The sequence below is a fragment of the Erinaceus europaeus genome, chromosome 12 (assembly GCF_950295315.1).
Source record: "Erinaceus europaeus chromosome 12, mEriEur2.1, whole genome shotgun sequence".
Lineage (NCBI taxonomy): Eukaryota > Metazoa > Chordata > Mammalia > Eulipotyphla > Erinaceidae > Erinaceus > Erinaceus europaeus.
Window position 1 is genome coordinate 62,284,944 of NC_080173.1, and position 26,086 is coordinate 62,311,029.

Below are 26,086 nucleotides of genomic sequence, written 5' to 3' on the forward strand. Positions count from 1 at the left end.
TAGAGACCATGACAGGGAAAAGAGGTCTGATTTGAATAAGAAATGCTCTCTTTGGCCTCAGATCAAATAAAGTGTACTTCCCATTATGCAAAAGTTGCCATGACAAGAGTCTTTGATACCAGACAGAAAAGGACTTTTTTTAAAAAAAAAACTATTTATTCCCTTTTGTTGCCTTGTTTTATTGTTATAGTTATTATTGATGTCATTGTTGTTGGATAGGTCACAGAGAAATGGAGAGAGGAGGGGAAGACAGAGAGGGACAGAGATAGACACTTGCAGACCTGCTTCACCACCTGTGAAGCAACTCTCCTGCAGGTGGGGAGCTGGGGGTTCGAACCGGGATTCTTATGCCAGTCCTTGTGCTTTGTGTCACCTGAGCTTAACCCGCTGTGCCACCACCTGACTCCCAGAAAAGGACTTTAAAAAATATTTTTATTTTTTATTGGGTAGAGAAATTGAGTGGAGAAGGTAGAGATAGAGAGGGAGAGAGAAAGAGACAGACACCTGCAACACAGCTTCACCACTCATGAGGCTTCCCCCCTGCAAGTGGGGACCAGAGGCTCGAACCTGGGTCCTTACTGACTGGAATGTGTGCACTTACCCAAGTGCACCACCACCTAGCCCCTGCATTTATTTAAACCAGAGCACCACACAACTCTGGTTCATGGTAGTGCTGGGAATTGAACTCGGGACCTCCAGTACCTCAGGTACTGAAAGGCTCTGTTGCATAACCATCATGTTATCTTTCTAGCCCTGTCTGATTTTAGCATGGATTTGGAATAATAAAAACATTCTATTGCACACAGCCTACCTCAGAATTCACAGACTCAAGGAAGTGTTACAATTGTCTTTTTATTGGAAAGGATACAAATCAAAATCAACCAAATTAAGAGCCACACAGATTGGAGCTTAAGAAGGTCCCGAATGCAGAGCTCTGTGTCCTCTCCCTGTGGCACAGCCACGCGATCAGACGTGTTTCAGTGTCCAGAAGTTTTGCCAGGTCTTCATTGCATTGTCGTTGCTGATTGAATCATCAGCCACGTGATTCCACTCAACCTCCCTGGAGGTCAAGCTGGCTCAAAATCTCAACCCTCTGAGACCTAGTCTTTCCGGTGGCTCAGACCCCGGAAACTCAGATGTGACACAAGGTCATTATGAGTAACAAAAACACACCTAATACTCAAGAGATTCTAATATTTTACAGCCTCTCCATCAGGAAAAGGATCAAGTTCTTTATTCTACCTCAAATCCAACCATCCTGCAACTCTTACCCGTATGCAAAGCTGATTTATCAGCATTTGACTCTCTTCCCATGTTCACATTACCCTAAAGCAAAGCCCAGAACACTCTAACTAGGCTACAGTGATTGAAGACTTGTACACTGAAAGCAGCTGGGTGGAGCCTAGACTGCCTGAGGTTCTCAGTTAGTAGTCACTGGACTACAAGAAAGATTACCAAGCACTGCTTGGTTATATGTTCAGGGCATCTAAGGCATGTCAGCCAACCTTGGACTTAGCATTTTTAAGAAATATTTTATTCATTTGTTAGAGACAGAAATAAAAAAATGAGATGGAAGGGTTAGAGAGACACCTGCAGTACTGTATTTGTGAAGCATTTGTGAAGCTTCCTCCCTGCAGGTGGGGACTGGGGGCTTGAACCCAGGGCCTTGCACATGGTAATATATGCTTTTAACCCAGTGTGCCACTACCTTGCCCCAGGTTTTTTTTGTTGTTTTCTTTTACCAGAACACTGCTCAGTTCTGGTTTATGATGGTGTGGGAGACTAAACCTGGGAGCTTCAGGCATGCAAGTTTGTTTGCATAACCATTAAGCTATCTCCCCCACCTGCCCCAGTTATTTTTTTAAAGATTTTATTTTTATTTTATGTCAAACAGAGCAAGTGTCACACTGAGAGAAACCAGAGCACCACTCCCATACATGGGATGCCAGAGCTTAGAACAGGGGCCTTGCGCGTGAGTGTTCCATGCTGTACCACTTGACCTATTCTCCCTGACCACTGGGGCCTAGCACTTCTCATGAGTTTCACAATAACAATCTCTATAGTCTTATTTCCTAAAGAATCAACTCTAAAAATACATTAAGCTCAAGAAGTAACAATTCAAATACCCCTAATTAATATCAATAGCAAGGGTTGTGTGGGGGAGGGAACAGCAGAATAAGGCATGACATTACGTATGTGTTCATTATACATCATTAGATTAATTACAGATTAACTTCAAAGTAATTAAGATGGAGGATTCAACCAACCATTCTTGAGTAGGAAAAAATATGTAGCAAACCAGTGATTTATCATGTGATTGATAGCTCCTGACCCTAGGTCTGGGGTAGTCTTCTTTACATTTGTGTTTTGGAGAGTTTCTGACACTTCTCCAAGGTGCCAATCCCTCACACACTCTAGAAGGCATTCATCTGCCCCCTTACGGTACGGTAAAAATAATGAATGGAGTCATCCTCTTACCTAGCATCTGACTTATTCTGCAAAACGAGTCAGATGAATACAGAGGTTGGCCTGACTCTAAAACCAGCAGTAGCCCTGCAAGGAGAGGGAATGTGAGACTGAGTAGTAAGGCTGTGCGCCTCAGTACACATCTCTAAGCACCCTGCACAGAGCCCACCTTGGGTGACCTACTTGCCTCTCTTGTAAACACAAGGACTCATATTTCCCTATCATGAGCTGCATATTCATGGGAGAAAGCCCTCTGCTGGCCTCATTTCTGCAGAGAGAGTCGCAGTAGGACTCATGGCTGATCAATTTCACTGCCCCCCGGATTAACTTTTTCATCTGAGGAGAGAAACAGAGAAATCACAGCATGGCAGCATTCCCCACTCCTCCCCATTCTATGGCACTCTTGTGTTTTACCAGGGTTCAAACCTGGCCTGTATGCAAGGCAAGGCAAGGCAAGGCATATTCCCTACCTGGTGAGCTAGCTCTCTAACCCTTGAAGATATTTGTTAACCATCTCCAAGAACAGAAAAGAGTCACCAAAGAACTTTTCTTTCCAGCAGCAAAGAAAGAAAAATTGAAATACACACACACACACACACCTGAGCTACTATAAGATATATCTTCCCTACACAGATCATCTGTCTCAAGTGAAAGTCCTCAGAGGAGATGACATAGATCAACACATCTATCAGGAAGACTAGGTGTTCTGGCCATGTGTGGAACACCCCGGAATTCCAACACAACCCCAGAGATGAGTTAAGTTCTCAAATATCCATATGAAAAGGTCTGGGGGTCTCATTTCCCCAATAGCGATCTCTTTTTCATATTACAAGGAGTCTGACCTGAACTCTCCTTTTGGGAAGGTCAAGAGCTGGACTCATTCCACCATTAAAAGGTTAAATCTCTCCCACTGCAGGCATGGACACTTACATCCTGACACCAGGATATAGGGATTTGGAGGGAATCCTTGCAATCGACCCATTACTGCCTCTTAGTGGTCACTAACCCTGTAATGAACTGGGGCCATTTTCACTGCACAGAAACCGTGCAGGAAGATAGGCTCTCGTGCTTGATATTTACAGCTTTTACCCTCCCTGGTCCTTAAAAGTTTTCCTTACAATGCCAGATCAATCTGCACATCCCAACTGGCAGAGTGAGGAAGACAGCAAGAGCTCAAGCCAGGGAGACAAGTTTCTAACTCTTGGGAAGCTGTGACCCTGGAGCAAAGAATGAACGGGAAATATCATCGTTTCCCAGGATCTGCTATCAGGCCCTTCTGGCTGTAGGCAGTTCCCCCAGACTGCCTACTATGGTCCCTGAGCCACACATGGCTTGTGTGACAAACAGGCTTTGGTATCCAGCTGGCAGTCTGCTCACACTGTGCTGGCTGTGGCATCACCTACACCAGCAAGCCCAACAGCTCACCTCCAAAGCAGTGGGGCTTTCTCAGTTTGAAGACAAGACACTCTGATAGGAGCAAAGTCAGCACATTCCTGTGTACCCAGGTCAGGGGCCCTTATGCCCAGTGCAGTTCTTTGCACCAAAGCCCAAGATGGAAAGGTCACTAACTAGGCTCTGGAGCTGCAGCCCAAGCATCACTGCTAAGTGTATCCATACTGCTTGGGAGTGCGAGGAGTATCATCTAACTGCACTGGGGTCACCTTGACCTTGAATCACAAATTCAACACAGGCTGACACAGACCACGGTTTATAGCCTTAGATGTGAGATTTCCATTTGAGTTAACATTTCTAATTCCCCTCTCCCGTCCCCCCCCCCCCCACCACTGTGGGATGGCAGGGCATGCACATTAGGAAGGGAAAAATAAGCTGCTTTCCAGTGAATGATGAAGACTTGTTTTCTAAGGAAGCTCTGGTCTGGGTAGAGGTTTGCTATCTACAGTTTTGTTCAAGCACAGAAAATGACCAGGAGTCTAAATATTCACCTCACATACCAGTGTGTGTGTGTGTGTGTGTGTGTGTGTGTGTGTGGTATAATGAAATTCAGTGACTTTGTAGTTATAAAATAGCTATACAGAGTTGAACAGCTCTGTAGAGGGTAATCTGAAGATCTGAAGGCTACTCCACGGAGCAAACAGGCAGTTAAGTGGAGAAAGAAGTGCAGCGTGGAGAAAGAAGTGCAGTGGGCCATGGATTCTCTACAGGAGGATAAAGACAATAAAGACATTCTTCCCTTAGGCCCCGCCCAGCTGCCCAGCTGTCCACAGATCTACCAGAACCAAGAAGAGAGGGGTCACCCTGCCCCGAAGAGTATCAAAAGTCAGAAATGCTTCTCTGCTCACAATAACCCCCACCCCATTTCTTGGTTAAATATCTCCTATCTCATCTCTCCCCCAAGTCCTTTCAATCCCTGGGAACCCTCAGAGAAGATCTCTAAGAGAGTTGCACCTGAAGCATTTTTCACTTGAGTATTGGGGAGCCAGAGGAGGTCATGGAGTCGGGGGTATCTGTGAGCTTCCTAGTTGGGGTTGCAGAGGGATAGTGTGGCACCAGCAGAGAACACCCAGAAGGCTGGGTACAGAGCTTCGGTAAAGTCCACTTTGAACTTATACATCAGGTGGATCTTACTCTCGACAACCGCAAAGAAAATGACGAAGCCATGGTCACAGTTGAGAAGGACACCGACTTTGGTGGCTTTGGTGGAGGGAAGCGTTTTCTCCACGTTGTTGTGCCAGGCGGAAATCTTGGTGTTGAACCACTCTACACACCAGGAGGCGCTGTTGCGGCCAAGCCGACTCTCTAGGCCTTGCCGATCCATGCTGCCGTAGCAGACGCCCACGCCACAGAAGTTGTTCTTCTGCAGCTCCACCTCCCAGTAGTGGATCCCCTTCTTGTAGCAGTTCAGGCCCAACACCTGAGAGCAGTAGACGAATCTCTGGGGGTGTGGCCGGTAGTGCAGCGGCGGGTCAGCCACAGAGGCTACGCTGTAGTTCTCTGACAGAGCCACCTTGTTGTGTGCAGTGTTGTAGTCCAGGATGACTCTGACAGAATCTAAGAAGCATTACCACCATTCAATTACAAGGAGTCCCAAGTACTCTCACTTTTAAACCTTCCCCCAACTGACTGTGCTTATTTGTTTGTTCCATTATCCATCCATCCATTCACCCATCTATCCCTCTATCCATCTACCAATTCACCCATTTATCCATCCATCCACCCACCCATCTGTCCCTCTATCCATCTACCAATTCACCCATTTATCCATCCATGCATCCATTCACCCATCTGTCCCTCTATCCATCTACCAGCTCACTCATTTATCCATCCATCCATCCATCCATCCATCCATCCATCCATCCATCCATCCACCCATCTATCCCTCTATCCATCTACCAATTCACCCATGTATCCATCCATCTATCCATCCATCCATCCCTCTACCCATCTATCAATTCACCCATTTAACCATCCATCCATCCATCCATCCATCTATAAATTCACCCATTTAACCACCCATCCACCTATCATTCACTTATCCATCCTGTCCATTCAGTCAGACACCTGTTCATTTATCCAACAATCCAGTCATCTGCATTCCCATCTATCCATCAATTCATCAACCTCAAAGCATTTACTGAGCATCAGGTTCTGTGTAAGACATACAGCTATGACCCAGAGTTATGACACCTGGCCTCATGGAGTTTACACCCAACAAGTAAGGCAAGCCCACAGTCACAACATCAAGACCCAGGCTCTGCTAACAGATGAGCAAGCTGGAGGAATGCAGACTCAGGGCAGCTGACTCTACTTGAGGTGCCTAGGGAGAGCACAGGGAGCATTTCACAGGTGGGTCAGAAGCTGAACCAAACAAGTTGAGAAGAGTCAGAAAGGTGACAGTAAGGGCAAGCATGAAGTCACAGGCAGATATGTGCTGGAGCCAGGGAAGACTGGGCAGCTGGGAGCACGGGGGCCACAGCAGGAAAGGGTAGGGGGAATTCTAGTGTGACAGAGTGGAGTGGTGTGGAGGGTGGATGGTGATGCATCTGGTTGGTGCACATGTTGGAATGTGCAAGGCTCAACCCCTCACCCCCGTCCCCACCTGCAAGGGGAAAGCTTTGCGAGTGGTGAAGCAAGTCTGTAGAGGTGTCTATCTGGCTCTCTTCCTCTCTATCTCCCCCACCCTCTCAATATCTGGCTGTCTCTATCAAATAAACAAAAATACTTTTTTTATTCTCTTTTTATTTTATTTTATTTATTCCCTTTTGTTGCCCTTGTTGTTTTATTGTTGTAGTTATTATTGTTGTTGTCGTCGTTGTTGGATAGAACAGAGAGAAATGGAGAGAGGAGGGGAAGACAGAGAGGAGGAGAGAAAGATAGACACCTGCAGACCTGCTTCACCGCCTGTGAAGCGACTCCCCTGCAGGTGGGGAGCCGGGGTTCGAACCGGGATCCTTATGCCGGTCCTTGTGCTTTGCACCACCTGTGCTTAACCCGCTGCGCTACAGCCCGACTCCCCACAAAAATACTTTTTAAAAAGAGGTAAGGGGAGGGTTCGGGTTAGGGGTTGTTGTTAGAAGCTAGGGGCTAGGGTTACGGGGGTTTGGTGTTAGGGGTTGGGGGTTAGGGTTAAAATAATGAATACAAAATTTTAAAAAACAATAAAAGAAAAAAGGTAAGTGGTAGACAGAAGGGAGCTGGCTGAAGTATGCACTCACATAAATGACCTGAATATATCTGCGGTTGGAATGACAACATGTCCTCCTGACCCTTGCTGCCATACTGCTAACCGGTTCCAGCTCAGCTGATAACTATCTCCGTCCCCTGCCTCCTTCTTAGGACACACCCAGCTCTACTCCTCCCCTCACAGGAAACTCTGAGCCCTGCGTGGCAGGTTATGGTACAGCATGGCAGAGAGGGATAGACCCTGGCTTGGCAACTTGGGTACCAAGTGTTATCACCTCACCACGTCCTGCTACTTCCTTGCTAGGTGGCACAGGGAAGGATGCTCTTCTCTGTGGCTGTTTCCCCCTGGGCTGAGGAACATGTTCTCTAAGGTCCTGAGTTGTCAGAACTGTATTGTCTCTGCTTACACAGCTATGCATAGGACACAGGGGCTCCAGAAATGCACAGCTCAGCGCTGCCACCAGCACCTTGGTGCTAAGTTTGCCCCAGCCAAGTAAAAGACATGAGAGTCAGGACATCAAATGTTCGGGAAGGTCAGTCCTTGAAAAGCAGGACTGGGTCGCTGCATTAAAGTGGTGTGAATGGAAGGTACTGCATGGGAGAAATTATGTGTGTGGATGAAAGACAGAAGGAGGACTAGCAGGCAGGCCCTAGACAGGATGTAAGGAAAGAACTCCAACCACTTCTTGTGGGGCAAGAAGATGACCTGAATATATCCATGGTTGGGATGACCACATGTCTTCCTGACCTTTGCTGTCACACTACAGGCTTGCAAAGAAGCCTGAGAAGGCAGAGCAGAGAAGTATGTAGAACCCGGGGGAGTGTGGGGACTCAAGGGCAAGGGCGTGTAAAAGGAGGAGGAGGAGTGTTGCTCAGAGGTCAAGCCGAATGAGATTGAAAGGTAGTTAGTGTTGGAGTAGGACAGTGGTCCACCAGGTACAGTACACATGTTAGCAGGTTCAAGCCCCCAGTCCTCACTACAGGGTAGAAATGACACAAGTGGTGGAGCAGGCCTGCAGATGTCTCTCCCCCTCTCTCCCTATTTCTCTATGTCTGAAGGAGGGAGAGCAGGAGAACAAGAGGAAGAGGAGGAGGAAGTGAAAGAGGAAGGAGGAGAAGGAGAAGTGTCACCATTGGAAGCAGTGGAGTCACTGTACAGGTACCAAGCTCTAGCATTAACCCTGATGGCAGAGACAGAGACAGAGAGAGAAAAGTGGTATTGAAATATAGTGGTGCTGCAGTCAAGGAGGCACCTCAGCAGATAGAGTGCAGGACTTCCATGTCTGGAGTCCCAGGTTCAATCTTCAACATTGGAGTGGATAAGTGCCCTGGCCAATGATCTCTTTCTCAAAACATCAAGTGTCACAGAAGTCATTGCTAACCTCAGGCAGAGCTGCCTCGGTGAATGATGAACTCAGAGGCCTGACTCTGGTAGAAAAAAAATTAGAACAGTGACTCTCACCCCCTCTGTACCCATGAGTGAAACTTAGAAAACAAAGTCACAAATGGGCCTTGGGGTACAGCTCAAGCATCAGGGACTTTGATAAGCTCCCCCAAAGATATTCTAAAACAAGTCACAGCTGAGAATTACAGCTGTAGACTGCCATTAGAACAGTCTTTTAGATCGCTTTCTCTCCTCTCCTCTCCTCTCCTCTCCCGGATCAACTAGGAATACCAAAGGAGACCACCCGGACCGAAACAAGACAGGACTAGAATGACCACAGAAACCCAGTAAATCACCCGTGAGTACAAACACGCGTGGCTGGTGACAGAGAGGAGAGAGGGGCCTAAGGAGAGATTAAGTGACTGCTAACAGTTCAACAGTTTGTCAGTGGAGACACCACCTCCGGTCTGCTCCACCAACAAGGGGACAGCTGAAGGGAGGAAAGGACTCCCCAGAGACTCACCAAGTACAACTCTGAGTCTCGATTGCTACTACCCTCAGAATCTGGAGCAGCAACAGGGAGGGACACCAGGGCACAGAGATCTAACCGGGAAACTCAGGAGAAGACCTATACCTCGGTGGCATAGCTGAAGGGCTGTGAAAGTCTCTTTGCATAACCACTGGATTATCTCTGCCACACCCTGCTTTATCTCTTGGTCAGGAGTCACTGATTAAGCCAAGAAGCCTATTGATAGTTTAAAAGCCCTCAGGCTACCATAGCCTACAGGGGGAAAAAAAAAAGGCTTTTACATCACTGAACTCCAACTCAGGGATTGAAAAAACTGTTAACTTATATAAAATGGTTAAAACAACAAGAAAAAATAATGGAGACTCGAACCAGGACAAGAGTCCAGCTAAAAGTCCTCCAGAGGGCGAAGCACAAAACAACGAGTTCAACATCCAAACATTAGCTAAGGAAATAATAACAGGAGTGAGTAAAGAATTTGAAAAAATTGTAATCAGAACTGCAGGAACAACAAATGAGAATATGGAAGAAAATTCTAATAATCTCATGGTTATTAGAGAGCTGAAAGCTGAAATTACTGAGCTAAGAAGGCAACTAGCTGAACAAGCTAAAACAGTATCAGAGCAGGGCAACAAAATAGATGAACTCCAGAAAGCAGTAGAGGGCAGAGAGAATAGAATCAATGAGACAGAATTGGCAAGATTGAGGATGAATTAGAGACAACTAAAAAAGAAGTAAGAGATCTCAAAAAGAGATTAAGAGATGCTGAAAACAACAACAGAGTCCTATGGGATGACTTCAAAAGAAACAATATACGCATTATTGGCTTACCAGAGGAAGAAAGAGAAGGGGAGGAAGAAAGCGTTCTCCAGGCCATAATAGCTGAAAATTTCTCTAGTCTAGACAACACCAAAGACATAAAGATTCAAGAAGCCCAGAGGGTCCCAAACAGAATTAACCCAGACCTAAAGACACCAAGACATGTCATACTTAGATTGGAAAGGAATAAGGATAAAGAAAGGATCCTCAAGGCTGCAAGAGAAAAACAAAGAGTCACCTACAAAGGAAAACCCATAAGATTAGCAGCAGACTTCTCCATACAAACACTACAGGCCAGAAGAGAATGGCAAGATATCTATCGAGTGCTCAATGAGAAAGGCTTTCAGCCAAGAATACTATATCCTGCTAGATTGTCATTCAGACTAGATGGAAGCATCAAAACCTTCTCAGATAAGCAACAGTTGAAGGAAGCAACCATCACCAAGCCTGCCTTGAAAGAAGTTCTGAAAGGTTTCCTATAAACAACCAGACCACCACAAATAGAACATATATCAAAACACTCTAAAACTCTACAAGAATGGCGTTAAAATATCTTCAATCTTTGATATCAATAAATGTGAATGGCCTGAATTCACCTATTAAAAGACACAGAGTAGGAAGATGGATCAGAAAACACAACCCAACAATATGTTGTCTACAGGAAACTCACCTAACGCAACAAGACAAACACAGACTTAAAGTGAAAGGATGGAAAACTATCATTCAAGCCAATGGCCCACAAAAAAGGGCAGGAACAGCTATTCTCATATCTGACATGATAGACTTTAAAATAGATAAGATTAAAAAAGATAGGAATGGACACTACTTAATGCTCAGAGGATCAGTCAATCAAGAGGACTTAACAATTATTAATATATAAACACCCAATAAGAAGCCATCTAAATACATCAAACTTCTACTGAAAGAGCTACAGCAATATATTAACAGTAACACAATCATAGTAGGGGACTTCAACACCCCACTATCTCAACTTGACAGATCATCCAGGAAGAAAATCAGTAAAGACATAAGGGAGCTAAATGAAGAGATAGATAAACTAGAACTATTGGACATTTTCAGAGTCCTTCATCCCAAGAAACTGGAATACACATTTTACTCAAATCCACATGGGTCATTCTCAAGGATAGACCATATGTTAGGCCACAAAGACAGCATCAGCCAATTCAAGAGTATTGAAATCATCCCAAGCATCTCCTCAGACCACAGTGGAATTAAACTAACACTTAACAATCAACAAAAGATTAGTAACAGTGCCAAAATGTGGAAGCTCAACAGTACACTCCTTAACAACTTCTGGGTCAAAGAGGAAATCAAGGAAGAAATCAAAATGTTTCGAGAGTTCAATGAAAATGAAGACACAAGCTATCAAAATATTTGGGACACAGCTAAAGCAGTCCTAAGAGGGAAGTTCATAGCTATACAAGCACATATTAGGAAACAAGAAAAGGCACAAATAAACAGCCTGATTGCACATCTTAAAGACCTAGAAGAAGAAAAACAAAGGAACCCTAAAGCAACCAGAAGGACAGAAATTACTAAAGTTAGGGCAGAAATAAATAACATTGAGAATAGGAAAACCATACAAAAGATCAATGAAAGTAAATGTTGGTTCTTCGAAAGAGTAATAAACAAAATCGACAAACCTTTAGCCAGACTCACAAAACAAAAAAGGGAGAAGACCCAAATAAATCGGATGGTAAATGAAAGAGGAGATACCACAACAGACTCTGCAGAAATTCAACATATCATGCGAGGCTTCTATGAACAACTATATGCCACCAAGTTAGAGAACCTGGAAGAAATGAATGATTTCCTAGATACCTACCAACTTCCAAAACTAAGTAAAGAGGAAGTGGATAACATGAACAGGCCCATCACAGCTAATGAAATTGAAACAGTTATCAAAAATCTTCCCAAAAATAAAAGTCCTGGACCAGATGGTTTTACAAATGAATTCTACAAAACCTTCAAAGAAGAACTAATACCTCTACTTTTAAAAGTCTTCCAGAAGATTGAAGACACTGGAATACTCCCTGCCAGCTTCTATGAAGCCAACATCACCCTGATACCAAAAGCAGACAGGGACACAACCAAAAAAGAAAACTACAGACCAATATCTCTGATGAACATAGATGCAAAAATATTGAACAAAATTCTAGCCAACCGGATACAGCAGTATATCAAAAAGATTGTTCATCATGACCAAGTGGGGTTTATCCCAGGCATGCAAGGTTGGTTTAATATACGTAAATCAATCAATGTGATCCACCACATCAACAAAAGCAAGACCAAAAACCACATGGTCATATCAATAGATGCAGAGAAAGCCTTTGACAAAATACAACATCCCTTTATGATCAAAACACTACAAAAAATAGGAATAGATGGAAAATTCCTGAAGATAGTGGAGTCTATATATAGCAAACCTACAGCCAACATCATACTCAATGGTGAAAAACTGGAAGCATTTCCCCTCAGATCAGGTACTAGACAGGGCTGCCCACTATCACCATTACTATTCAACATAGTGTTGGAAGTTCTTGCCATAGCAATCAGGCAGGAGCAAGGAATTAAAGGAATACAGATTGGAAGAGAAGAAGTCAAACTCTCCTTATTTGCAGATGACATGATAGTATACATGGAAAAACCTAAGGAATCTAGCAAGAAACTTTTGGAAATCATCAGGCAATACAGTAATGTGTCAGGCTATAAAATTAACATTCAAAAGTCAGTGGCATTCCTCTATGCAAACACTAAGTTAGAAGAAATTGAAATCCAGAAATCAGTTCCTTTTTCTATAGCAACAAAAACAATAAAATATCTAGGAATAAACCTAACCAAAGAAGTGAAAGACTTGTATACTGAAAATTATGAGTCACTACTCAAAGAAATTGAAAAAGACACAAAGAAGTGGAAAGATATTCCATGCTCATGGGTTGGAAGAATTAACATCATCAAAATGAATATATTACCCAGAGCCATCTACAAATTTAATGCTATCCCCATCAAGGTCCCAAGCACATTTTTTAGGAGAATAGAACAAATGCTACAAATGTTTATCTGGAACCAGAAAAGACCTAGAATTGCCAAAACAATCTTGAGAAAAAAGAACAGAACCGGAGGCATCACACTGCCAGATCTCAAACTATATTATAGGGCCATTGTCATCAAAACTGCTTGGTACTGGAACATGAACAGACACACTGACCAGTGGAATAGAATTGAGAGCCCAGAAATGAGGCCCCACACCTACGGACATCTAATCTTTGACAAAGGGGCCCAGACTATTACATGGGGAAAGCAGAGTCTCTTCAACAAATGGTGTTGGAAACAATGGGTTGAAACATGCAGAAGAATGAAGCTGAATCACTGTATTTCACCAAATACAAAAGTAAATTCCAAGTGGATCAAGGACTTGGATGTTAGGCCACAAACTATCAGATACTTAGAGGAAAATATTGGAAGAACTTTTTTCCGCATAAATTTTAAAGACATTTTCAATGAAACGAATCCAATTACAAGGAAGACTAAGGCAAGTATAAACCTATGGGACTACATCAAATTAAAAAGCTTCTTCACAGCAAAAGAAACCACTACCCAAATCAAGAGACCCCTCACAGAATGGGAGAAGATCTTTACATGCCATACATCAGATAAGAGTTTAATAACCAACATATATAAAGAGCTTACCAGACTCAACAACAAGACAACAAATAACCCCATCCAAAAATGGGGAGAGGAATTGGACAGAATATTCACCACAGAAGAGATCCAAAAGGCCGAGAAACACATGAAAAAATGCTCCAAGTCTCTGATTGTCAGAGAAATGCAAATCAAGACAACAATGAGATATCACTTCACTCCTGTGAGAATGTCACACATCAGAAAAGGTAACAGCAGCAAATGCTGGAGAGAGTGTGGGGTCAAAGGAACCCTCCTGCACTGCTGGTGGGAATGTCAATTGGTCCAACCTCTGTGGAGAACAGTCTGGAGAACTCTCAGAAGGCTAGAAATGGACCTACCCTATGACCCTGCAATTCCCCTCCTGGGGATATATCCTAAGGAACCCAACACATCCATCCAAAAAGATCTGTATACACATATGTTCTTGGCAGCACAATTTGTAATAGCCAAAACCTGGAAGCAACCCAGGTATCCAACAACAGATGAGTGGCTGAGCAAGTTGTGGTCTATATACACAATGGAATACTACTCAGCTGTAAAAAATGGTGACTTCACTGTTTTCAGCCGATCTTGGATGGACCTTGAAAAAATCATGTTGAGTGAAATAAGTCAGAAACAGAAGGATGAATATGGGATGATCTCACTCTCAGGCCGAAGTTGAAAAACAAGATTAGAAAAGAAAACACAAGTCAAACCTGAAATGGAATTGGAGTATTACACCAAAGTAAAAGACTCTGGGGTGGGTGGGTGGGTGGGGAGAATACAGGTCCATGAAAAATGATGAATGAAATAGTGGGGGTTGTATTGCTAAATGGGAATCTGGGGAATGTAAAAAAAAAAAAAAAAAAAAAGAACAGTCTTTTTGCCACTTCTCCCTCCCGAAGGTCACTGAGGAAATGAGTTTAGCACAAAGCTTCTGATGCCTGACCCCTGCAACCTGATGTTTAGGAACTGGAACAAGCCCCAGGAAATTGGATTTTTTTGTGCCTCCAGGGTTCTCTCTGGGGCTAGGTGCCTGCACCAAGAATCCACTGCTCCTGGAGGCCATTCTTCCCTTTTTATGTTGCCCTTGCTGTTATTGTTATTATTGTTATAGCTGTTGTTGGATAGGACAGAGAGAAATCAAGAGAGGAGGGGAAGACAGAGGGGGAGAGAAAGATAGACATCTGCAGACCTGTTTCATCACTTATGAAGTGATCCCCCTACAGGTGGGGAGCAGGGGGCTCGAACTGGGATCCTTACGCCAGTCCTTAAGCTTCGCGCCACGTGTGCTTAACCCACTGTGCTACCGCCTGGTCCTGGAAAATGGATTTGTAACCAGTATTCTGGTGAAAAGGAAGCAAGACAACACTGCAGATAAGCAACAGTGACTTGTTTGGTTTTTGTTCATTTTCTTTTTCTTTTTTCTTGTATTATTAATAACTTAATTAACTTTGTTCTTAATGAGAGATAGAGAGGCAGAGAGAGAAACAGACAGACCAAAGCACTGCTTAGCTCTGGCTTATGTGGTGCTGTGGATTGAACCTGGGGCCTCAGAGCCTCAGGCATGAAAAGTCTTACATAACCCAGCCCTTGATTTGCTTTGCTTTTCTGAAAAGAGACACTAAAACAGATTATGAATGGCAGGTCCCTAGACAGAAGATGGGAGAATAAAAGACTTAAGCTGAGCGTGACTTCAGGGAGAGGTGGGGCAGGGGGAGTGACCTGGGGAAGAGCAGAAGATGTAGATGTAAGTGAGGTGATGGTCACAGGGAGGATGGGGGGATCCAGTTCCGGGGCATCTCTCTTGTGAAGCAGAGGCTCAAAGGAGAGAGAGGAGACCAAAATTATGACAAGTGGGAAGAGTCCTAGAGCACTAGGAGAGTAGACAGAAAGCCAGAGCAGGAGTGTGGGAAGTGGACCCATCCAGTTGTGTCTCTTCCTACTTGCTGCGGGTGTAAACCTGGAGATAGAACTGAGTCCAGCCAGGCCCAGAGGTGACTTCAACTGGGCAGCTTGAGGAGAGTCAAAGGAAGGGTGTGGTGGCTAAAGTGTTGGACTTTTGAGTATGAGGTCCCAATTTTGATCCCCAGCATCACATATGCCAGTGATGCTCTGGTTTCTTTCTCTCCTCTTCCTCCTCCTCTCTCTCCTAAATAAATAAATCTTTTAAAGAAGAATGAGTGGGGGCTGGGCAGTAGTGCAGCAAAGAGCAAGGACCAATGTAAGGATCCCAGTTCAAGCCCCCGGCTCCCCATCTCTGGAGCTTGCTTCACAAGCTGTGAAGCAGGTCTGCAGGTGTCTATCTTTCTCTCCCTCTCTGTCTTCCCCTCCTCTCTCGGTTTCTCTCTGTCTTATCCAACAACAGCTATGACACCAGTAACAAGAATAACAAGCACAACAAAATGGGAAAAACAGTCTCCAGAAGCAGTGGATTTGTGGTGCAGGCACTGAGCCCCAGCAATAACCCTGAAGGAAAAAAAAAAAAAAAAAGAAGAAGAAGGATGAGTGTAGGGGACAGGTGGTGGCACACCTGGTTGAGCACACAAGTTACAATGTGCAAGGACCCGGGTTCAAGTCCCTGGTCTCCACCTGCAGGGGGAAAGCTTCATGAGGGATGAAGCAGTGCTGCAGATGTCTCTCTGTCTCTGTCCCTCTCTATCTCCCTCTTCCCTCTGGATTTCTGACCATCTCTATCCAATAAACAAAGATTAAAAAAAAATCTTAAAAAAGGCTAAGTATAGAATCTAAGCTGGCTAGGAAGGGAGGTGAAGAAGGGAGGAGGCACAGGGTCAAGCAGTGGTGCACCTGGCTAAGCACAACATTACAGTGTGCAAGGACTTGGGTTCAAGTCCCTGGTCCCACCTGCAGGGGGAAAGATTCACAAGGCTGCAGCTCTGTCTCTTCCCCTCTCTCTGTCTCCCCCTGCTCTGTCTCTTCCCCTCTCTCTGTCTCCCCCTCCTCTCTCGATTTCTCTGTCTCTATCCAATAATAAATAAATAAAAGAAAAAAATGTAAAGAAATAGAGGAAGAAAGAAAGGAAGGAAGGGAGAAAGGCAGGCAGGCAGGCAGGCAGGCAGGCAGGCAGGCAGACAGGCAGGCACTGATGGAAGAGAAAATCAAGCAATAAAGTAGAAATGACTGACAAGAAAAGTGATTGACCAAGCAGAACAGCCAGCCAGAAAATGCCAGGGGCCAGGAGGCAGGCCGAAAAGATGGAGAGCCTCCAGGAATAAAAGTTACTCACATTCCAGGAGCTCAGCTCTGGTTTTGGTTAAGAAGGTCTCTAGCATCTTGGCCTTGAAAGCTGCCACATTTGGCGGCAAGGTGGTGGTTTGGGCTGCAGTGGGTGAGGAAACAGAGAGCACTTGTCAGAACAACCCCAGAGGAGACACCCAGTGCCCCTCTGCTCACAGTAACTCACCATCTTGGCCAGCTTGTTTTGAGTCCACTGGCTGTTGGGCTCTCACTGTGGGTGAGGCGGCACTAGCAGCAGCAGCTGAAGATGAAGGAGAAAGTGAACTGACCACTTGACACTGAGTGACCTGGTGATTGATGATATTCCTCCCATGATAACCTTTATTTTATTTTATTTTATTTTATTTTATTTTTTAATTTTTGGCATTAAGGCTTCATACCTGCACAATTCCACCACTCCCCAAAGGAGTTTGGGCTCCTTTTTTTTTTTTAAGTTTCAGCTTGAGAGAGATTCAGAGAGAGTCCATACACAATGGCAGTGCAAGCACCCTACCCAGTAAGATATCTCCACACCACAGTCCCTCCACTTTTTTTTTTAACAGAGTTATTTATTATGAAAGAAGAGGGAGAGAGATAGCACCAGAGCACTGCTTGCTCAGCTCTTTAATAAGGTAGTGCTGGGGATTGACGTTCTGGCCTCTGGGGCCTCAGGCATACAAGTTGGTGCTCTAACAGGCTATGCTAACACTACTCATTTATTTTTGTCTCCAACTCCAACTTCAGGCCACCTGCCATTACTGAACATAATCCTAGAACTCAGAACATCACAGAAGCCTGGTAACACAAGTCAGCTCTTCTTGCCAACATTAAATGTATGTTCAACAAGCTCAAGAACCAAAATGATGCAGATATGCATAACTTACAAGGTTTCTTGGTCTTCTTTTCTTCTTCTGCAAAAGAAAAAGTTGAGAATTAACATACCTTTTTAAAAATATTTATTTGTGGGAGTCGGGCTGTAGTGCAGCGGGGTAAGCGCAGGTGGCGCAAAGCACAGGGACCGGCATAAGGATCCCGGTTCAAACCCCGGCTCTCCACCTGCAGGGGAGTCGCTTCACAGGTGGTGAAGCAGGTCTGTAGGTGTCTATCTTTCTCTCCTCCTCTCCGTCTTCCCATCCTCTCTCCATTTCTCTCTGTCCTATCCAACAACGACAACAACAATAATAACTACAACAATAAAACAACAAGGGCAACAAAAGGGAATAAATAAAATAAATAAATATTAAAAAAAAATTTTAAAAAAATTTATTTGTTTCCTTTTGTTGCTCTTGTTGTTTTATTGTTGTCGTCGTTGTTGGATAGGACAAAGAGAAATGGAGAGAGGAGGGGAAGACAGAGAGGGGGGAGAGAAAGATAGACACCTGCAGACCTGCTTCACCGCCTGTGAAGCGACTCCCCTGCAGGTGGGGAGCCAGATGCTTGAACCAGGATCCTTACGCCGGTCCTTGTGCTTTGCACCACCTACACTTAACCCACTGTGCTACCACCTGACTCCCGAGAATTAACATCTTTTAAAAAAATATTTATTTTCCCTTTTGTTGCCCTTGTTGTTCTTTATTGTTGTTGTAGTTATTATTGTTGTTATTATTGATGTCATCATTGTTGGATAGAACGGAGAGAAATGTAGAGAGGAGGGGGAGACAGAGATAGACACCTGCAGACCTGCGTCACCGCCTGTGAAGTGACTCCCCTGCAGGTGGGGAGCCAGGGGCTCGAACCGGGATCCTTCTGCCTGCCCTTATGCTTACCTCGTGTGCTTAACCCGCTGGGCTACCCCCCCACTCCCGAATTAACATATCTTAAAGCATAACAAAATGACACTTTAAAACATCATACTGTTGGTCTGAGAGGTGATGTAGTAGATAAAGAATTCTCAGCCTGAGGTTTTGAGTTCGAATCTATGCTAGAGTGATGCCCTGATTCTCTCTCTCCTCTCCTTTCTCTAAGAAATAAATGAGTAAATAAATATCTCAACATATTAAAAATCATTTGTATAATAGTAAAGCACAGAAATAAAACTAGGTTTTATATTTTCCTTATTGGAAAGATTAATGGTTTACACTTGACAGTAAAATACAGTAGTTGTTACATGTGTAACATTTCTCAGTTTTCCATATAACACTCTAATCCCCCACCTAGATCCTCCTCTGCCAACATCTTCCAGGACATGCATACTCCCTACCACTCCAGAGTCCTTCACTTTGGTGCAATACACAAATAAAAGTATTTTTAAAGATTTTATTGATTAATTAAAGAGATAAGACAGAGAAAAAGAAGTAGACATCACACTGGTATGTACTCTTCCAGGGATCAAACACAGGACCTCATGCTCAAGAGGCCAACACTTTATCCTCTGCACTACCTCCCGTCCACACTCCAAAAACTAAAAACTAGAGTGTTTTTTAACCTGAAAAATATGAACAGTCAACAGACAAATGAATCAGTGTTAATAACCAACTGGATCACAGGTAATGGAGGCAATGGACTCATTTATAGGAAGGATGAAGGACTAAAAAAGAGGTACTGAATTTTTTAAAATTTTATTTATTTATTAATGAGAAAGATAGGAGGAGAAAGAACCAGACATCACTCTGGTGGTACATGTGCTGCTGGGTATTGAACTCAAAACCTCATGTTTGAAAGTCCAATGCTTTATCCATTGAGCCACCTTCTAGACCACAGTACTGAATTTTTAAAAAATATTTATTTATTTATTTATTTATGATAAACAATAGGAGAGAGATAAAGAACCAGATATCACTCTGGTATACGTGCTGTCGGGGTTTGAACTCGCGACCTCATCCTCTATCCAGTCCAATGCTCTATCCAGTGCGCCACCTCCCGGACCACCAGTACTGAAATTTTGTATCTTGATTTGAGCAATAGTAACACACAAGTATGCTTTTGTCAAGATTAACCTAGCTTGGGGAAGGGGGCGGTTGTAGTGCAGCAGGTTAAGAGCATATGGCGCGAAACTTGAGGACCGGTGTAAGGATCCCAGTTCGAGCCCCTGGCTCCCCACCTGCAGAGGGGTCGATTCACAAGTGGTGAAGAAGGTCTGCAGGTGTCTGTCCTTCTCTCCTCTTCTCTGTCTTCCCTTCCTCTCTCCATTTCTCTCTGTCCTATCTAGCAACAACATCAATAACAACAGTAACCACAACAATGATAAAAACAACAAGGACAACAAAAAAGGAAAATAAATAAAATAAAATAAAAAATATTTTTCTTAAAAAAGATTAACCTAGCTGTACATTTAAAGATCTACACATTTTACTGTAGGTGAATTATACTTCCACCAAGTGAAAATGCAGAGCCAAAGCAAAGCAAACAGGATGTCAGAGGAAAACAGAAGAGGAGGAAGAGGAGGAGAACAGGAGGGGGAGAAAGAAGGAAGAGAAAGAGGACAAGAAGAAGGAGAAGGAGGGTGGGGGAGATAACATAATCTTTATGAAAAAGACTTTCATAACTGAAGCTCTGAGGCTTCAGGTTCAATCCTCCTGCATCACCATAATCCCAAAATGTGTAGTGTTCTGGAGGAAAAGAAAAAAAAAAAAAAAGAAGAAAAAATATACGAAGAAGATAAAGGAGGAGGAAGGAGAAAAAAAAAAGAACAGAAGGAAGGGGAGAAGAAAAACATGCTGCCAAGTATCACAATAGCCTTAAAACTGCAGCGTTATGGACTGCTTTAGTTTTAGTTACTAAAACTGCGTTTTTCTCGGTATGGTTTCCAAACCAGTAGCATAAGCATCACCTGAGAACCTAAGGAAATGCAAATGACTAGATCTCACCCTCCAGCCTGAAAGTCTGGCCCAGTAGTATATGTGGTACAAACCCCAGAGTGATTTCCATGCATATTCAAGGTTAAGAGGGCTGGAAGATTCCAGGCTTCTCTCTGTGACCTCCCCAGATTGGAACAAAAAGGGGTGTTCCGGATTCCTCCCAGCTGACACAGTAGGTACTTTACCTTACAGACAAGCCCTATCTTCATCCATCAGTCTCCACCACCAGAGACTCCCTCAGCCCCACAAACACCGCTGCTATCACTCCCTCCCACCTCAGTCTGATTTCTCTCAGGAGCTGTCTTTACTCTCCACCATATATTTCCTCCCCTCCCACCCCTTTCCCTTCTTATTGGCTCAGCATGGTGGAAGGACTCCAAACTGAGACTCCACCTAGGATTCAAAGACCCTTCCCCAGACTTCAATTTTCAGGAGTCTCCTTTACACTATATACTATTTTCCCATCTCAGCCAATTTATTTCAAGTCACTTTCAACACAGTCTCAATTCTTTTCACAACGCTGCGATCCACTGCACAGGCCGTCCCGAATACACCCACAGCTGCTCTGCCTGCTCTGTGCGATGCCTGATGTTTGTGATCTAGAGTAGTGATAAATGGAGCTATGGCCCTAAGGGACAGGGTTACCTCATATGGCCCTAGAGGGAAGTTGGAACCTGATATTGGAAGATTAGATTAGGCAAAAAGTAACTCTCTTTAGCTAAGAGTTGTTTCTGCAAGAAGTAATGCTTATGATAAGGAATGAACGTACAAAGAAGGAAGAGTTTACACTCCCTTTGTCCCTGTTTGTTTTTTGCCTTCAAAGAAAATAACAGAACTGGGACCTGATGGTGGTGTACTTGGTTGAATGCACATGTTACAATGAGCAAGGACCGGGGTTCAAATTCCCACGCCCCATCTACAAGGAGGAAGCTTCAAAAGCGGTGAAGCAAGGGAAGCGGTGAAGAGGTGTCTCTCTTCCTCTCTTTCTCCCCTTCCTTCTAGATTTCTGGCTGTTTCTATCCAATAAATAAAGGTAATAAAATTAAAAAAAAAAAGAAAATAACAGAACTTAAGACCTATGACAAGGAAAAAATGCTGAGAGAAGCAAGAAGGCCTGCTGACCTGATGATCTTGAGGCCCCATCTAGTTCATCTTGAAACCCACCTCCTGTTTTTTAAGAAAAAGATATGACAGAAGTTTCCAGCCCCTCTTTCTACCTAGATAAATATTCTTTAACACAAAAGGGTGTGTGTATGTGTGTGTGTGGGGGGGTGACCTGACCATTAGTCTAACTTCCACTGCAATCTATATTGCAATAAAAGCATCTCCATTCTTGAGGCTGGGAGATGGGTCACCCAATAGAATGCACAGTTCACCACATGCAGAAACCTGGTTCAGATCCCCCAGCCACCACATGGGAGCACTGGCATGGGGAAGGCTTCTGTTAGAAGCAATAACTCTAGAATTTCTTTAAGTAAAATTTTAAGCATGAGTTGTAAGTATAGTTGCTTTTCTGCCTGCAGTGGAAAATTCCTGTAAAAAAGGGGGGGCTAGACAAAATCCACACAGCAACATGTAAGCCACCTGTTGTTTGTCTTAAAGAGAATAGCTAGCCTAACCAAGTCCTTGAAACCCAACCACTTGCTCAAGGTCGAGGGAGCTGATAGCGGGTGGTCTTAGCTGACAACGAAAAAGTGTGGTGACCCTATTTTGCATAAAGGCTTAAAATTAGACAATTCTTATAGGCTGCTTAGGGTATTGCAATGTCTGAAATGATTGGATCCTACGTTTTCTGTAAAATGCTATTGAGTGTGTGATAGAATTCTAGTTTTGCATATTCCCCACCCAAAATGTATTCTAAAATCCTATAAATTGTGTGGTTTGAGCCTTGTTCAGGGTCGAGCTGGTGGACTGCTGCCAGTTGCCACTCGGCCCGGATTCCAATTCGTTAATAAACATCTTTTGCTTCCTTGCAGTGGATGGTGGTTTGATTTCAGCTCGCTAACAGCTTCACAAGTGCAAAAGCAGTATTTTGGTATCTCGATGACTCTCCCTTTCTATCTCTCTCTTTTTTCTTCTCTTATTCTTAAAAAAGAGAGAAGAAAGAAAAGAAAAGAAAAGAAAAGAAAAGAAAAGAAAGAAAGAAAGAAAGAAAGAAAGGAAAAGAAAAAAGTCCACCAGGAGTGGAGGAATCATATAGGCAGTTTCAGTCATTAAAAAAAGTGGGGTGGGGGAGGTTAGGCAGTGGCGCACCAGGTTAAGTGCACATTGAACAAAGTGCAAGGACCCACGCGAGGATCCTGGTTCGAGCCCCTGGCTCCCCACCTACAGGGGGGTGGCTTCACAAGCAGTGAAGTAGGTCTACAGGTTTCTCTGTCTCTCTCCCTATCTTCCCCTCCCCTCTCAATTTCTCTCTGTCCTATCCAATAGTGTAGGCACCAAACCACACAGATAACCCAGGAGGCAAAAAAAGCTTTCTGGGCCAGGTGGTGACGCACCTGGTAAAACACGCATGTTATAATACTCAAGGACCCTGGTTCAAGCCCCCCAGTCCCCATCTGGGGGGAAAGCTTCACAGGTGGTAAAGCAAGGATGCAGGTGTCTCTCTGTCTCTCCTCTTCTCCCCCTTCCTCTCAACTTCTGGCTGTCTCTATCAAATAAATAAATATTTAAAAAAAATAAATATTTTTTAAAACTATACATATATAAAAAGCTTCCCCTTCTTGCAAAAGCCAGTGTGATGAGGATTATCTTTCTGATACACCAGGCTGTGACACAGGATATCTCTCCTCAACTCATGGATTTTTCAGAGAAGCAGAAATAGCCAACAACAGCCCCACTGATTTATCTGTGGCTTTTTTTTTTTTTAAATCACTGGAGCTTCACAGTTATAGTCATGCAATTGCCACAGGGCCAGTGAAGAGGTTACTTACTTGGGACCTTCTTCTGATGGCCGGGTTTGGCTAGGAACACTGCACCAAGTTCTCCAGATTCCCCTGTGACAAAGAAGAAAGGGTGAGTCTATGTGGCTCTTCCAAGGCAACCCTACAGAACTACTGTTGTCACAAATGGTGGAGGAGGATGTATGAGAAAGACCATTTCCACTGAATTTCCCATCTGGTAACTTCTCAGGTTAAGCGCAGGTGGCACAAAGCACAAGGACCGTTATAAGGATCCTGGTTCGAACCCTTGGCTCCCCACCTACAGGGGGGTGGCTTCACAAGCAGTGAAGTAGGTCTGCAGGTTTCTCTGTCTCTCTCCCTATCTTCCCCTCCCCTCTCAATTTCTCTCTGTCCTATCCAATAGTGTAGGCACCAAACCCCACAGATAACCCAGGAGGCAAAATAAAAGCTTTTGGGGCCAGTTGGTGGTGACACACCTGGTTAACCACGCATGTTATAATACTCAAGGACCCTAGCTCAAGCCCCCAGTCCCCATCTGCAGGAGGAAAGCTTCACAAGTGGTAAAGCAAGGATACAGGTGTCTCTCTGTCTCTCCTCTTCTCCCCCTTCCTCTCAACTTCTGGCTGTCTCTATCAAATAAATAAATATTTTTTTAAAAACTACATATATATAAAAAACTTCCCCTTCTTGCAAAAGCCAGTGTGATGAAGATTATCTTTCTGATACACCAGGCTGTGACACAGGATCTCTCTCCTCAACTCATAGATTTTTCAGAGAAGTGGAAATAGCCAACAACAGCCCCACTGATTTATCTGTGGCTTTTTTTTTTTTTAATTACTGGAGCTTCACAGTCATGGTCATGCAACTGCCACAGGGCCAGTGAAGGGGTTACTTACTTGGGACCTTCTTCTGAGGGCCAGGTTTGCCTAGGAACACTGCACCAAGTTCTCCAGATTCCCCTGTGACAAAGAAGAAAGGGTGAGTCTATGTGGCTCTTCCAAGGCAACACTACAAAACTACTGTTGTCGCAAATGGTGGAGGAGAATATATGAGAAAGACCATTTCCACTGCATTTCCCATCTGGTACTTCTCAGGTTAAGCACAGGTGGCGCAAAGCGCAAGGACCGGTATAAGGATCCGGGTTTGAGCCCCTGGATCCCCACCTGCAGGGGAGTCACTTCACAGGTAGTGAAGCAGGTCTGCAGGTGTCTGTATTTCTCTCCCTCTCTCTGTCTTCCCCTCCTCTCTCCATTTCTCTCTGTTCTATCCAATAATGACATCAATAACTACAACAATAATAAAAAAGGGCAACAAAAGGGGAAATATAGTTATTTATTTATTTATTTATTAATGCGAAAGATAGGAAGGGGCAAAGAGAGAGAGAAAGAACCAGGCATCACTCTGTTACATGTGCTGCCAGGACTTCATGCATGAGAGTTCAATGCTTTATCCTCTGCACCACCTCCTGAACCACCATAATTTTTTTTTATTTGACAGCACAGAGAGGAATTTAGAGAAGAGGAAAGACAGAGAGGGAGAAACAAAGAGAGACGCCTGTAGGTCTGCTTCACCACTTACGAAGCTTCCCCCCTGCAGTGGAGAATGAGTTCCAGCACATGGTAGTATGTGTGCTTAACCAGGTGCGCCACTGCTCCCCCCACCCCCAATATTACACATATTTTTTTTTTCCTCCAGGGTTGTTGCTGGGCTCGGTGCCTGCACCATGAATCCACCGCTCCTGGAGGCCATTTTTTTCCCCCTTTTGTTGCCCTTGTTGTAGCTTCGTTGTGGTTATTATTATTGCCCTTGTTGGATAGGACAGAGAGAAATGGAGAGAGGAGGGGAAGACAGAGAGGAGGAGAGAAAGATAGACACCTGCAGACCTGCTTCACCGCCCGTGAAGCGACTCCCCTGCAGGTGGGGAGCCGGGGGCTCGAACCGGGATCCTTACGCCTGTTCCTGCGCTTTGCACTACATGCGCTTAACCCACTGCGCCACCGCTCGACCCCCTACACATATTTTTTTAAAGTTTTATTTACCTATTTTCATGAAAAAGAGAAGACCAGGACACTGCTCAGCTGCGGCATATTCACTGTTAAGCCTTAGGCTACAGAAATAATGTTTGGGAGGGGTATTGGGTTTTCATAGAAAGGTTTTTCATCACAGGTTTTTAAGCCTGTATGATTCCACCACTCTTGGAGTGCTCTCCTTCTCCCTCTCCCTTTCGCTCTCTCTATATAAGAACACAGAAGATAGAGAGATAGAAATAGAGTGAAAAAGACCACAGCGGGGGTCGGGCAGTAACGCAGCGGGTTAAGCGCACATGGCGCAAAGCACAAGGACCAGTGTAAGAATCCCGATTTGAGCCCCCGGCTCCCTACCTGCAGGAGGGGGGGGTCGCTTCACAAGCAGTGAAGCAGGTCTGCAGGTGTCTATCTTTCTCTCCGTTTTCCCCTCCTCTCTCCACTTCTCTCTGTCCTATCCAAAAACGAACGACATCAACAACAACAATAATAACCACAACAAGGCTACAACAAGGGCAACAAAAGGGGAAAAAAAAAACACAGCAACAAAGTTATTTGCAATGCAGTGGGGGCTGGGCACCCAGGTTCAGGGTTGCACACATGAC

The 26,086-nt window shown here is 44.2% G+C and overlaps 1 protein-coding gene across 2 annotated transcripts in view; it reads right to left on the reverse strand.

Annotated features, from left to right (window-relative positions):
* Window positions 1–833: 833 nt before the first annotated feature.
* TRIM25 (tripartite motif containing 25) overlaps window positions 834–26,086 on the reverse strand; it is a 49,056-nt gene continuing 23,803 nt past the window's right edge. The window contains exons 5-10 of one of the 2 annotated variants that reach the window (XM_007526703.3): window positions 24,354–24,416; window positions 23,488–23,550; window positions 17,642–17,668; window positions 16,945–17,019; window positions 16,768–16,860; window positions 834–5,475 (exon numbers count right to left, since the gene is read on the reverse strand). In XM_007526703.3, the coding sequence (XP_007526765.1) occupies window positions 4,943–5,475; window positions 16,768–16,860; window positions 16,945–17,019; window positions 17,642–17,668; window positions 23,488–23,550; window positions 24,354–24,416 (854 nt within the window). In that variant the 3' untranslated portion in view covers window positions 834–4,942. The remainder of the gene's footprint in view (window positions 5,476–16,767; window positions 16,861–16,944; window positions 17,020–17,641; window positions 17,669–23,487; window positions 23,551–24,353; window positions 24,417–26,086) is intronic. The other variant, XM_060203787.1, reaches the window with a different exon arrangement.